This window comes from Olea europaea, chromosome 12, assembly GCF_002742605.1.
Source record: "Olea europaea var. sylvestris chromosome 12, O_europaea_v1, whole genome shotgun sequence".
NCBI classification, from domain to species: Eukaryota; Viridiplantae; Streptophyta; class Magnoliopsida; order Lamiales; family Oleaceae; genus Olea; species Olea europaea.
The window spans coordinates 9,226,410-9,239,086 of NC_036248.1; the positions used below are offsets into that span (position 1 = coordinate 9,226,410).

Here is a 12,677-nt window from a genome sequence, read left to right on the forward strand (position 1 = left end):
GAAAGATTTACAAAGATTGCAAATAAGTTTTAATAAGAATCAAGGAGGAAGTAAAGGCAATCAACTTAGAAAACATTGGTTATAGGCGGTGGTAAAAGATAACTTTTTAATAGTAATTTGGACTTTTGGCTCTCATCAATTATGGCATGGAGGCCGAAAAAGTTTAGTGGCTCCTTTAGTGGGTGTGACCTCCAAAACATATCGGAGGTTGTCAACCTATGTTGTGAAACTTTTGAGTAGCCATTGATTGGATCAAAATAACTATTCCATAGTTATATGTTTCGATATGGGTGAGGGAAAACAATAGAGGACCAAAGAAATTCAAGAGTACACAAAGACAACTTTTTTTCATGCTAATAATGCCACAACCATAATGTACATCCATTGATCAAGAATTTACATAGTACAAAGACAAAAGGCAGAGGGGGAAGGAGAAATTTCTTCCACCACGACTGATTAGAAAGAGACTTAAAAATCCAAGCTAAACTTGGTAAAATAGGTTGATGCCTCTGACAAAAAGTCAAGTTAGATAGAATGCGACAGAACGGACTAACATCTTATAAGAAAATTGAAAACAACACCATCCCGAGAAAAATTCTATTGGGTTAGGCATTGGTGGAGGGTTAGCATGCTAGTACTAGTGTCCTAACATATGACAACATTTGGTCCTAAAGGTTACTACATCCCATATAGTCCTACAATTTTCGGAATATAATTGGTGCACCATCTTGGGGATGTAGCAACATGAGAACACTAGGGGCATGTTTGTAATGTGGTGCAAGATCAAATGAGAAACGTTGTAGTAACATGGAAATGGCTAATTTGGCTTGCAAAATGGCCAAATTTTGGCCGATGCAGCGGCGGGGGCCTAGGCCGAACGGCATAAATGCCAAGGGATGTTTGGCTGCATGGACTACGCCTTTGGCAAATCTAGCAGGGTTGAACTCATGTACATCGTGGCACCACAATGCTGGGTCGTGATGAACGGCTAGGATCGGTATGAGAAGCTCGGTCCCGGACGGGATGTGGAGCCCGCCTAATTGTATATCGATCTTGGACCGTCTAATTATTGCCACTGCTGGTGGGTACAGTCTTAGAGATTCATTCAAAATCATTCCCAGCTGCAAATGGGGTTCAAGAAATTTATACAAAAGGAATTAGTAAAAGCACTAATTATCTCTTGAATGTAAAGTTTATTGTATATAAATGTGTACTAATAAAGGATGTGACTACAACAACCTATAAAACCGTTGCTTTCGCTGTGTAAAAAATTTGAAATTCCATACCAGAATATTTATCCAAACATGGATAGTGTAGACAACTTTGAAATGAAATCATTGAAATATATCTCACCTAGAATAGCAAACACTAGATCATTTAAAAGGCATATTTAGATAATTGTTTTTGTCACAAAATTCAACTAACGAATAAATTAATTTTCAAAATTTCAAATTCATCAAATATATATCCAAAGGTGGATATTATTGATTTATTTTGAGACGAAACCATTAAACTATACCTCACCTAGAATAGAAGAAACTTGAATTTAAAAAACAAATCACTGTTTTCGTCACGTATAATGAACATCTAAATTAATTTTCAAACTTTCAAATTTCTCGCTAAATAAATATCAAAATTGAAATTTGTTGACAATTTTGAGATGAAATAAGTGAATTATATTCACCTAGAATTGCAAAAAACTTGAAGTTAAAAGACAAACATGTCCTTTTCTTGTTTTGCATCTTACACATGCAAAAGTATGGTTGTCTATAGAGTAACATGGAATACAAAACTTTCTTTATTTTTTTATTTTTTATTTTTAAGTATTATTTATATAACTGGGGACTGTAATAAATTGAAATGTACTTTAACTTTATAGCATACCGTTTTGAGCTTTGCAAGATCATCTTTAGTTGGAGAGTCACGTGCTCCAGACACCCTCAAGACCTCCTCACGTGCCTGTTCCTGCCACTGAGGATGCATGGCCAAGAGGACGGTCATCCAAGTCAGCAAGTTCGACGTTGTGTGTTTTCCGGCAAAGAAAATGGTCTTGCACTCCTCGACTATGTCTTGGACGGTTATTGTGAGTGTAGAACTTGACGGAGAAATATTCGAGTTATTAATTTGTATCTGTTTTAAACTTGCTTTGATCATTAGTTCCAATAAATCGTTAGGACATTCTTCTGACAATGTCTCACTGGTTGAATTTTTTCTCCTCTCCTCGATCAGCTTCATCAAGGATTTTCGAATTTCTTTATCCAATCTCCAAGAAATTCTGTTCTTTTTAGTCGGCAAGAACCTGATAAAATAATAATTAAATTGATTAATACTGTGTTAATTTCTAGATTAATTAATTATTTATTTTTTGTGGCTAAATGGGCTTAGAGAAGAGAAGTTGAAAGCAACTTTTAGTTTACTTATTTTAAGAACTTAATTTGGTTTGCTTTTTTATGTGTGTGGTTACAACTACATTGTACAAAGTGGCCAGTCCCAGTCGTAAATAGACAAACCCAAAAATAAAATATATGAGTTTTCAAAAATGCTCAACATAGTTAGCGGTGATTCTCATTCATCACTCCACTTTCTTCCGTTTCAAAATTAACGATCTCGATAACATCGTAAATGAAATTGTAGAGTTTTCCAAATTATCCAAAGCGACAGATGTGAGACAACGTTAAAGTCTGTATTCATATTTTTATCAAAAGTTTGACATATAAAATTGTTGTAAGTAGATGACGTGACGATAAGATATGAGAACACTATTCTGACACAGAAATAAGTCATGTTTTCATTTGGTGCCGCATAAATAAATTCTCCAGCCACTCTCTAGTGTCACGCTGTACACATTAGTTAAAAGCTTAAGCTTTATGTATGCAAATAAATGTGATTAAGAGTGCAAAAGTATTTTTCTTGAGACTGTTATTGAACGTGATTAACCTCTCTCAGAATGTTCCAGGGCGGTAAGGGACTCTTAAGGTTGGGGTTCAACTTTTTTTTACTGTGGTTTAGTATTTTTACCGTTAAATATTAATTGGTACATAAATACCTGTATCCAGGGATGAAAACTTTCTGATAGGCCTCAGTGGCATGGACCATTTGCTGTGATTGCAAATCAAAAATTGCCCTTCCATCTTTATAGCTGCTTCCAAAAGTTGTTCGTGTAATGGCATCTTCAACCAAGTTCTGAAACCATTCAGATAGTTCAACTTCCACCTTGCCGACATTCGACATCTCGTCAGACCACCTCTCGACTGCCTCTTCTATGCTTTTTGCCATCATCGGCATCATTAACTATACACCAAAAATACACATCAATGTAGGTATGTTTGTAGGGAAGATTGAATAGTACTGAACGAACAGTATATTAGATTGCTCGTGCATTTGGTGGAATTATATAATTACCTTGAGATTTTCTGTGTAGAAAGTTGGTTGAATGATCTTTCTATGATGAGCCCATTTTTCTCCTTTGAGGCTCAACAAACCATCACCTTCAAGTTTCCTCACAAGTAGAGGGGATTCATTTTTCTCGAAATAATCCGATTTCAAGACGAAAATTTCCCGAATAAGTGCTGGATCAGACACGGTGAGACGAGGTGTCGGTCCGAACCATACTAAAAACGTTGCACCTGCAATCAATTTTGCATACATTTTTTATGACAAAGAGCATGGGAAAGTATTAGGGTTTAATTATGTTGATTAAATTAAAGATTAAACATGGTGTTTAGAAATTAAAAGGGGAAGTAGAAAAAGCTGAATTTAACCATATTATTCAACGACAATGGATAGTGTAGACCCTACAAGAAAAACATTCACATAAACACACACAAAAAGTAGCATAAATGTGGTGAGGGAGAAAGTTAGGATTCATACAACAGTTTTAAAACTTTTAGTGCATAAAAAAAATGAAGGAAAAAAAATCAAAATTTCTCAATTCATACCATAAATTTTCTTCCAATGATGATAGAAGGAGAGAACTCTCGGGAGTATGTTGTGGGATAGAAGCATTGGTTGGGCAGAAGCCTTCAAATTTAAGCTAGCAAGTTCTTTTAAGTTGCCTAAAAAAAGCTGATACTTAGGTCCCTTAATTCCTTGCTTCATGAAGTGATTTTCGATCTTCCTCGGTATCCACCAGAGATGAAAAAAAACTTTCATGACGAAAACTAGCCCGACATATGAAACCGAAAGAAACCATAACCATTGGAACCAATCTTCCATGCTTGATTTGCAGAGATTGTGAGGGTGGGAGTGGAGTAGTGGTGGGTGTCTTCTTCTTAGCTCTTACTTGTATTTATCTTTATACACAGAGAAAAGCAGGAGTTTGTTGTCGTTTATGTAGAAGCATAGGACGAAGATGGGCTTAACAGGCAGAGGGAAAGAAGCTACCTTATGAATTTTAAGGTCAACTAGTGGGTGAGGATGTCCTAATTAATATATTTATAGACAATATTATCCCTTACTGCAGACCAATTCCACCACCCACCCACCTCATCGAAGAATTCTGTTCTTCCAACTTGGCCGTCTCCAACCAATATTTTGGCATCTCGACACTTCTTAGCAAATAGGACGCTAAAACATTATGCAATAATTGACATCACCTTTCAAAAGACATTTTCTTATCTGGTAACAATTGATGTGTCGAACTGTCAAAAAATTAAGATAATATCTACCCTTGTGCACCTACCAATCTCACCCTGAAAATAAAAAAAATTGTTCTATTGAGTTTTCCCATTCTTGTAGAGTCCACTTGAGTTTTATTTATGACACATTAATATAGTTGTGATCAGTACTCTGATCAGGTCATGTGTCCAGAAACAACATCTTGGCCAACCTGAAAGCCTCTTAATTATGAGATACATAAACCTGGCACACTGTATTTTGTGTCTATACATATGCCATACATATAGGATACTTATAGGTGTATTAATTACTTTCGAAAAAAAAATACTGATTCTTATAATTAACTTAAATAATAATGCTATGTAGCACTTAGCACCCTTTTAGTCGTTAGATGACCTCAATGAATCATTAAGATTCACGCTACCTAGACTAGTGCTAAGTATCCGTGACACTACATAGCACTAATGCGTAGCCATCACTACAACAAAATTAACTTTTTACAACATTTCTTTACGACATGCATTTAAGGCACGCAGTAAAAGTCTTTTTTTTTTTTTTTTTACAACATGCCGTAAATGCATGCTGAATAATCCAATTAGTTGAAGTATTTACGACATACATTTAGAGTTCGCATATATGCCATAACTAGTTTTTTACAATTTACAGTGCAAGCTGTAAAAAGCAAACTCTATTGTGGTGCATCTATCACCAATAATAGCTTGAGCATCGATCTAAAAAGAATCAATTATGAAGTTATTGGTAATTCATGATCAATCTCTTTTCATTGATTTATACGTGACATTAGGGTTTCGATTGATAGGGAGGAGGGTGGGGAGAGGTTAAGTCACCGAAAGTTATCAAAGGTGGATACACATTCCATGAAAAAGGGGCAGATAAGCAAGCTACGTTGCAAGACTAATAAATTGCAAATATTTTAGTGTAATAATTTTACTATATTATATATTATATGGCATAAGTATGACCTTTAATTTGATCATAAAATTTTTATAAATTTAAGAGAAAAAAAATCTTAAAATCTTTTTGGGTATATCTGTGATACATGCATGATTATGAAAATAATACAAGGCACATGCATCTTTGACCCTAGTTTCATTAGGGTCGGGTCTCTATAAACTCTGGGAGGATGTAATGAATCTATCTATCTCCATTATCGAACCAAAAACAATTGTAAAGTTGAAATAACTTTGAAATTCCTTTCAATTGATTGTAATCTTTCTGTCATTTTCACTAATCACTACAAAAAATTTGGACTCCACCGATCAAAATTTTAGCGATCAATCAAACGTGATTGCTGTAGGACAACAGACCAAAAAGTGGTTTGGTAAAGAGGTTTGCCCATAAATGTGTATTTTTCCTTAATTCTTACTTGGTTACTGATGCAAAGTATGATGGACCACACATTCAATTGGTTGCTATCGGTTAGTGTTATGTAAAAGACTCCATGCTGTATTGGACTTTCACCGACGGGAATTAGATATCAATCAACAACCACAATTATTTGATCGCTAAAGGTTTTAGCTACTAGAAATTAACCTTTAGCTACCATTTTTTTGTTCGTTGGATGCATTTTTTTTGTAGTGAATGTCATCAAAAGCTTATGGTTAATTAAAATTTAATTTGTCTCCACTAATTAAACCGATTTACATATATAATTTATGGATTTTTTTAATGATATTAAAGTATTAGTATACGTGGTACTAATGGAATATTAAATGAGATATATAATTAAATGAATAACTTAATTCTATATTTCATTAAGTTTATCACTAACGTTACCTAGAGTAATATTGTAGTACGAATGATGTTAGATAATATTATGCCACACGAAACGCTAGGCTCACACATGTATGAGTTGTGTGAAGGATATGATCAAAGAAAGTGAGAAAAAATACTAAGCAAAATACCTTAAGATGGATAGACTAGAATAAGAGAGACTAGATAGAGATAAGACAAATAACAAACGATCTTTTTCTAGGTAAAGTTACAATGGTTGACTAATTTCAAAGAGAAACTTATTCCTATTAGAAAATGTCATTATACACAATGATCGTGATGGCAATGGTTCATGAGCCAATTGACAAATTATTTCTTCAAACTTCTATACGTTTTTACTCTACATTCTTTCAATGTATACCACCAATGTAATTCTATTTTTTGCAATTATTTCTTTCGATCCTTAATTCTTTCAGACTGAATATTTCAAATACTCCAATCTATTATTTTAACTATCTAGACTTTCACAATTTTGAAACTGCATAAATAGAAAATAAAAATTCACCTTTTCAAGAAAAAAATAATTTAAGAGGCTCACGGGCTAGTCGAGTGAACAAGCTTGTTTGTGCTCAAGTAAGCCGAACCCAAAAACTGGCTGGCAAGCTTGCTCGTGTTCAACTCGCTTGTTAGCCCTAGATGAGCGCAGGGTGTGTAAGATGAGCCGAACCCCATTGTCAATCCTACATAATGATCAACTGAGAGCAACTCGCAAAACGAGTTCAAGCTAGGTTTAAAATGACAAAAAATCCAACAGTACTTCTTACACTTGAACTAATCGAAATGACAATTAAGTTGACACATTCCAGCTCAATGTGATGCTAGCCTTCAAAGTCAAATGTCACTTGACATGAAAACTGATTGACGAAAGACATGCGTTTTTTTCCACTCTATAATTCCTCAAGCCATTCCTCCAAGGGAAGTCAAGGATGAAATGTAAAAACTACTTTGATTCCATTCTTGATCACTTTCGGTGAAAGCCAATTCACAAGTACAATTAAATTGACAGTCGGAATCAATTGGTTATTGGTTGTCCCATCAATATTTTTATGGTCGAACACACTAATCCACTTGTATTTACACAAGAATTCTCATTATAGTTTCTTGATGTGAAACCATCTAGTCATTTATCAACATCAACCGGCCATATCTTCACACACAAATCAAAATTGAAAGGAAAATGTGGAGAAGGCTTTTAAATGTGTCAATTTTGATTAAAGGAAATAGGTAATGATTAGTGGTTGAATAATGATTGATGAAAGATTTACAAAGATTGCAAATAAGTTTTAATAAGAATCAAGGAGGAAGTAAAGGCAATCAACTTAGAAAACATTGGTTATAGGCGGTGGTAAAAGATATCTTTGTAATAGTAATTTGGACTTTTGGCTCTCATCAATTATGGCATGGAGGCCGAAAAAGTTTAGTGGCTCCTTTAGTGGGTGTGACCTCCAAAACATATCGGAGGTTGTCAACCTATGTTGTGAAACTTTTGAGTAGCCATTGATTGGATCAAAATAACTATTCCATAGTTATATGTTTCGATATGGGTGAGGGAAAACAATAGAGGACCAAAGAAATTCAAGAGTACACAAAGACAACTTTTTTTCATGCTAATAATGCCACAACCATAATGTACATCCATTGATCAAGAATTTACATAGTACAAAGACAAAAGGCTGAGGGGGAAGAAGAAATTTCTTTCACCACGACTGATTAGAAAGAGACTTAAAAATCCAAGCTAAACTTGGTAAAATAGGTTGATGCCTCTGACAAAAAGTCAAGTTAGATAGAATGCGACAGAACGGACTAACATCTTATAAGAAAATTGAAAACAACACCATCCCGAGAAAAATTCTATTGGGTTAGGCATTGGTGGAGGGTTAGCATGCTAGTACTAGTGTCCTAACATATGACAACATTTGGTCCTAAAGGTTACTACATCCCATATAGTCCTACAATTTTCGGAATATAATTGGTGCACCATCTTGGGGATGTAGCAACATTAGAACACTAGGGGCATGTTTATAATGTGGTGCAAGCTCAAATGAGAAGCGTTGTAGTAACATGGAAATGGCTAATTTGGCTTGCAAAATGGCCAAATTTTGGCCGATGCAGCGGCGGGGGCCTAGGCCGAACGGCATAAATGCCAAGGGATGTTTGGCTGCATGGACTACGCCTTTGGCAAATCTAGCAGGGTTGAACTCATGTACATCGTGGCACCACAATGCTGGGTCGTGATGAACGGCTAGGATCGGTATGAGAAGCTCGGTCCCGGACGGGATGTGGAGCCCGCCTAATTGTATATCGATCTTGGACCGTCTAATTATTGCCACTGCTGGTGGGTACAGTCTTAGAGATTCATTCAAAATCATTCCCAGCTGCAAATGGGGTTCAAGAAATTTATACAAAAGGAATTAGTAAAAGCACTAATTATCTCTTGAATGTAAAGTTTATTGTATATAAATGTGTACTAATAAAGGATGTGACTACAACAACCTATAAAACCGTTGCTTTCGCTGTGTAAAAAATTTGAAATTCCATACCAGAATATTTATCCAAACATGGATAGTGTAGACAACTTTGAAATGAAATCATTGAAATATATCTCACCTAGAATAGCAAACACTAGATCATTTAAAAGGCATATTTAGATAATTGTTTTTGTCACAAAATTCAACTAACGAATAAATTAATTTTCAAAATTTCAAATTCATCAAATATATATCCAAAGGTGGATATTATTGATTTATTTTGAGACGAAACCATTAAACTATACCTCACCTAGAATAGAAGAAACTTGAATTTAAAAAACAAATCACTGTTTTCGTCACGTATAATGAACATCTAAATTAATTTTCAAACTTTCAAATTTCTCGCTAAATAAATATCAAAATTGAAATTTGTTGACAATTTTGAGATGAAATAAGTGAATTATATTCACCTAGAATTGCAAAAAACTTGAAGTTAAAAGACAAACATGTCCTTTTCTTGTTTTGCATCTTACACATGCAAAAGTATGGTTGTCTATAGAGTAACATGGAATACAAAACTTTCTTTATTTTTTTATTTTTTATTTTTAAGTATTATTTATATAACTGGGGACTGTAATAAATTGAAATGTACTTTAACTTTATAGCATACCGTTTTGAGCTTTGCAAGATCATCTTTAGTTGGAGAGTCACGTGCTCCAGACACCCTCAAGACCTCCTCACGTGCCTGTTCCTGCCACTGAGGATGCATGGCCAAGAGGACGGTCATCCAAGTCAGCAAGTTCGACGTTGTGTGTTTTCCGGCAAAGAAAATGGTCTTGCACTCCTCGACTATGTCTTGGACGGTTATTGTGAGTGTAGAACTTGACGGAGAAATATTCGAGTTATTAATTTGTATCTGTTTTAAACTTGCTTTGATCATTAGTTCCAATAAATCGTTAGGACATTCTTCTGACAATGTCTCACTGGTTGAATTTTTTCTCCTCTCCTCGATCAGCTTCATCAAGGATTTTCGAATTTCTTTATCCAATCTCCAAGAAATTCTGTTCTTTTTAGTCGGCAAGAACCTGATAAAATAATAATTAAATTGATTAATACTGTGTTAATTTCTAGATTAATTAATTATTTATTTTTTGTGGCTAAATGGGCTTAGAGAAGAGAAGTTGAAAGCAACTTTTAGTTTACTTATTTTAAGAACTTAATTTGGTTTGCTTTTTTATGTGTGTGGTTACAACTACATTGTACAAAGTGGCCAGTCCCAGTCGTAAATAGACAAACCCAAAAATAAAATATATGAGTTTTCAAAAATGCTCAACATAGTTAGCGGTGATTCTCATTCATCACTCCACTTTCTTCCGTTTCAAAATTAACGATCTCGATAACATCGTAAATGAAATTGTAGAGTTTTCCAAATTATCCAAAGCGACAGATGTGAGACAACGTTAAAGTCTGTATTCATATTTTTATCAAAAGTTTGACATATAAAATTGTTGTAAGTAGATGACGTGACGATAAGATATGAGAACACTATTCTGACACAGAAATAAGTCATGTTTTCATTTGGTGCCGCATAAATAAATTCTCCAGCCACTCTCTAGTGTCACGCTGTACACATTAGTTAAAAGCTTAAGCTTTATGTATGCAAATAAATGTGATTAAGAGTGCAAAAGTATTTTTCTTGAGACTGTTATTGAACGTGATTAACCTCTCTCAGAATGTTCCAGGGCGGTAAGGGACTCTTAAGGTTGGGGTTCAACTTTTTTTTACTGTGGTTTAGTATTTTTACCGTTAAATATTAATTGGTACATAAATACCTGTATCCAGGGATGAAAACTTTCTGATAGGCCTCAGTGGCATGGACCATTTGCTGTGATTGCAAATCAAAAATTGCCCTTCCATCTTTATAGCTGCTTCCAAAAGTTGTTCGTGTAATGGCATCTTCAACCAAGTTCTGAAACCATTCAGATAGTTCAACTTCCACCTTGCCGACATTCGACATCTCGTCAGACCACCTCTCGACTGCCTCTTCTATGCTTTTTGCCATCATCGGCATCATTAACTATACACCAAAAATACACATCAATGTAGGTATGTTTGTAGGGAAGATTGAATAGTACTGAACGAACAGTATATTAGATTGCTCGTGCATTTGGTGGAATTATATAATTACCTTGAGATTTTCTGTGTAGAAAGTTGGTTGAATGATCTTTCTATGATGAGCCCATTTTTCTCCTTTGAGGCTCAACAAACCATCACCTTCAAGTTTCCTCACAAGTAGAGGGGATTCATTTTTCTCGAAATAATCCGATTTCAAGACGAAAATTTCCCGAATAAGTGCTGGATCAGACACGGTGAGACGAGGTGTCGGTCCGAACCATACTAAAAACGTTGCACCTGCAATCAATTTTGCATACATTTTTTATGACAAAGAGCATGGGAAAGTATTAGGGTTTAATTATGTTGATTAAATTAAAGATTAAACATGGTGTTTAGAAATTAAAAGGGGAAGTAGAAAAAGCTGAATTTAACCATATTATTCAACGACAATGGATAGTGTAGACCCTACAAGAAAAACATTCACATAAACACACACAAAAAGTAGCATAAATGTGGTGAGGGAGAAAGTTAGGATTCATACAACAGTTTTAAAACTTTTAGTGCATAAAAAAAATGAAGGAAAAAAAATCAAAATTTCTCAATTCATACCATAAATTTTCTTCCAATGATGATAGAAGGAGAGAACTCTCGGGAGTATGTTGTGGGATAGAAGCATTGGTTGGGCAGAAGCCTTCAAATTTAAGCTAGCAAGTTCTTTTAAGTTGCCTAAAAAAAGCTGATACTTAGGTCCCTTAATTCCTTGCTTCATGAAGTGATTTTCGATCTTCCTCGGTATCCACCAGAGATGAAAAAAAACTTTCATGACGAAAACTAGCCCGACATATGAAACCGAAAGAAACCATAACCATTGGAACCAATCTTCCATGCTTGATTTGCAGAGATTGTGAGGGTGGGAGTGGAGTAGTGGTGGGTGTCTTCTTCTTAGCTCTTACTTGTATTTATCTTTATACACAGAGAAAAGCAGGAGTTTGTTGTCGTTTATGTAGAAGCATAGGACGAAGATGGGCTTAACAGGCAGAGGGAAAGAAGCTACCTTATGAATTTTAAGGTCAACTAGTGGGTGAGGATGTCCTAATTAATATATTTATAGACAATATTATCCCTTACTGCAGACCAATTCCACCACCCACCCACCTCATCGAAGAATTCTGTTCTTCCAACTTGGCCGTCTCCAACCAATATTTTGGCATCTCGACACTTCTTAGCAAATAGGACGCTAAAACATTATGCAATAATTGACATCACCTTTCAAAAGACATTTTCTTATCTGGTAACAATTGATGTGTCGAACTGTCAAAAAATTAAGATAATATCTACCCTTGTGCACCTACCAATCTCACCCTGAAAATAAAAAAAATTGTTCTATTGAGTTTTCCCATTCTTGTAGAGTCCACTTGAGTTTTATTTATGACACATTAATATAGTTGTGATCAGTACTCTGATCAGGTCATGTGTCCAGAAACAACATCTTGGCCAACCTGAAAGCCTCTTAATTATGAGATACATAAACCTGGCACACTGTATTTTGTGTCTATACATATGCCATACATATAGGATACTTATAGGTGTATTAATTACTTTCGAAAAAAAAATACTGATTCTTATAATTAACTTAAATAATAATGCTATGTAGCACTTAGCACCCTTTTAGTCGTTAGATGA

General features: G+C 34.9%; 2 protein-coding genes across 2 annotated transcripts; both read right to left on the bottom strand.

Annotated features, from left to right (window-relative positions):
• Positions 1-359: 359 nt before the first annotated feature.
• LOC111405521 (cytochrome P450 734A1-like) lies at positions 360-4,388 on the bottom strand. The gene is made up of 5 exons (XM_023034450.1): positions 3,939-4,388; positions 3,403-3,626; positions 3,047-3,291; positions 1,885-2,299; positions 360-1,121 (listed from the first exon to the last, which is right to left on the bottom strand). Exons 1-5 carry the CDS (start codon positions 4,213-4,215, stop codon positions 696-698), a joined length of 1,587 nt encoding a protein of 528 aa, XP_022890218.1. The 5' UTR covers positions 4,216-4,388; the 3' UTR covers positions 360-695.
• A 3,636-nt stretch (positions 4,389-8,024) lies between these two features.
• Positions 8,025-12,053, bottom strand: LOC111405522 (cytochrome P450 734A1-like). Its single transcript, XM_023034451.1, has 5 exons — positions 11,604-12,053; positions 11,068-11,291; positions 10,712-10,956; positions 9,550-9,964; positions 8,025-8,786 (listed from the first exon to the last, which is right to left on the bottom strand). The coding sequence occupies exons 1-5, from the start codon at positions 11,878-11,880 to the stop codon at positions 8,361-8,363; spliced, it is 1,587 nt and encodes a 528-aa protein (XP_022890219.1). The 5' UTR covers positions 11,881-12,053; the 3' UTR covers positions 8,025-8,360.
• Positions 12,054-12,677: the final 624 nt, after the last annotated feature.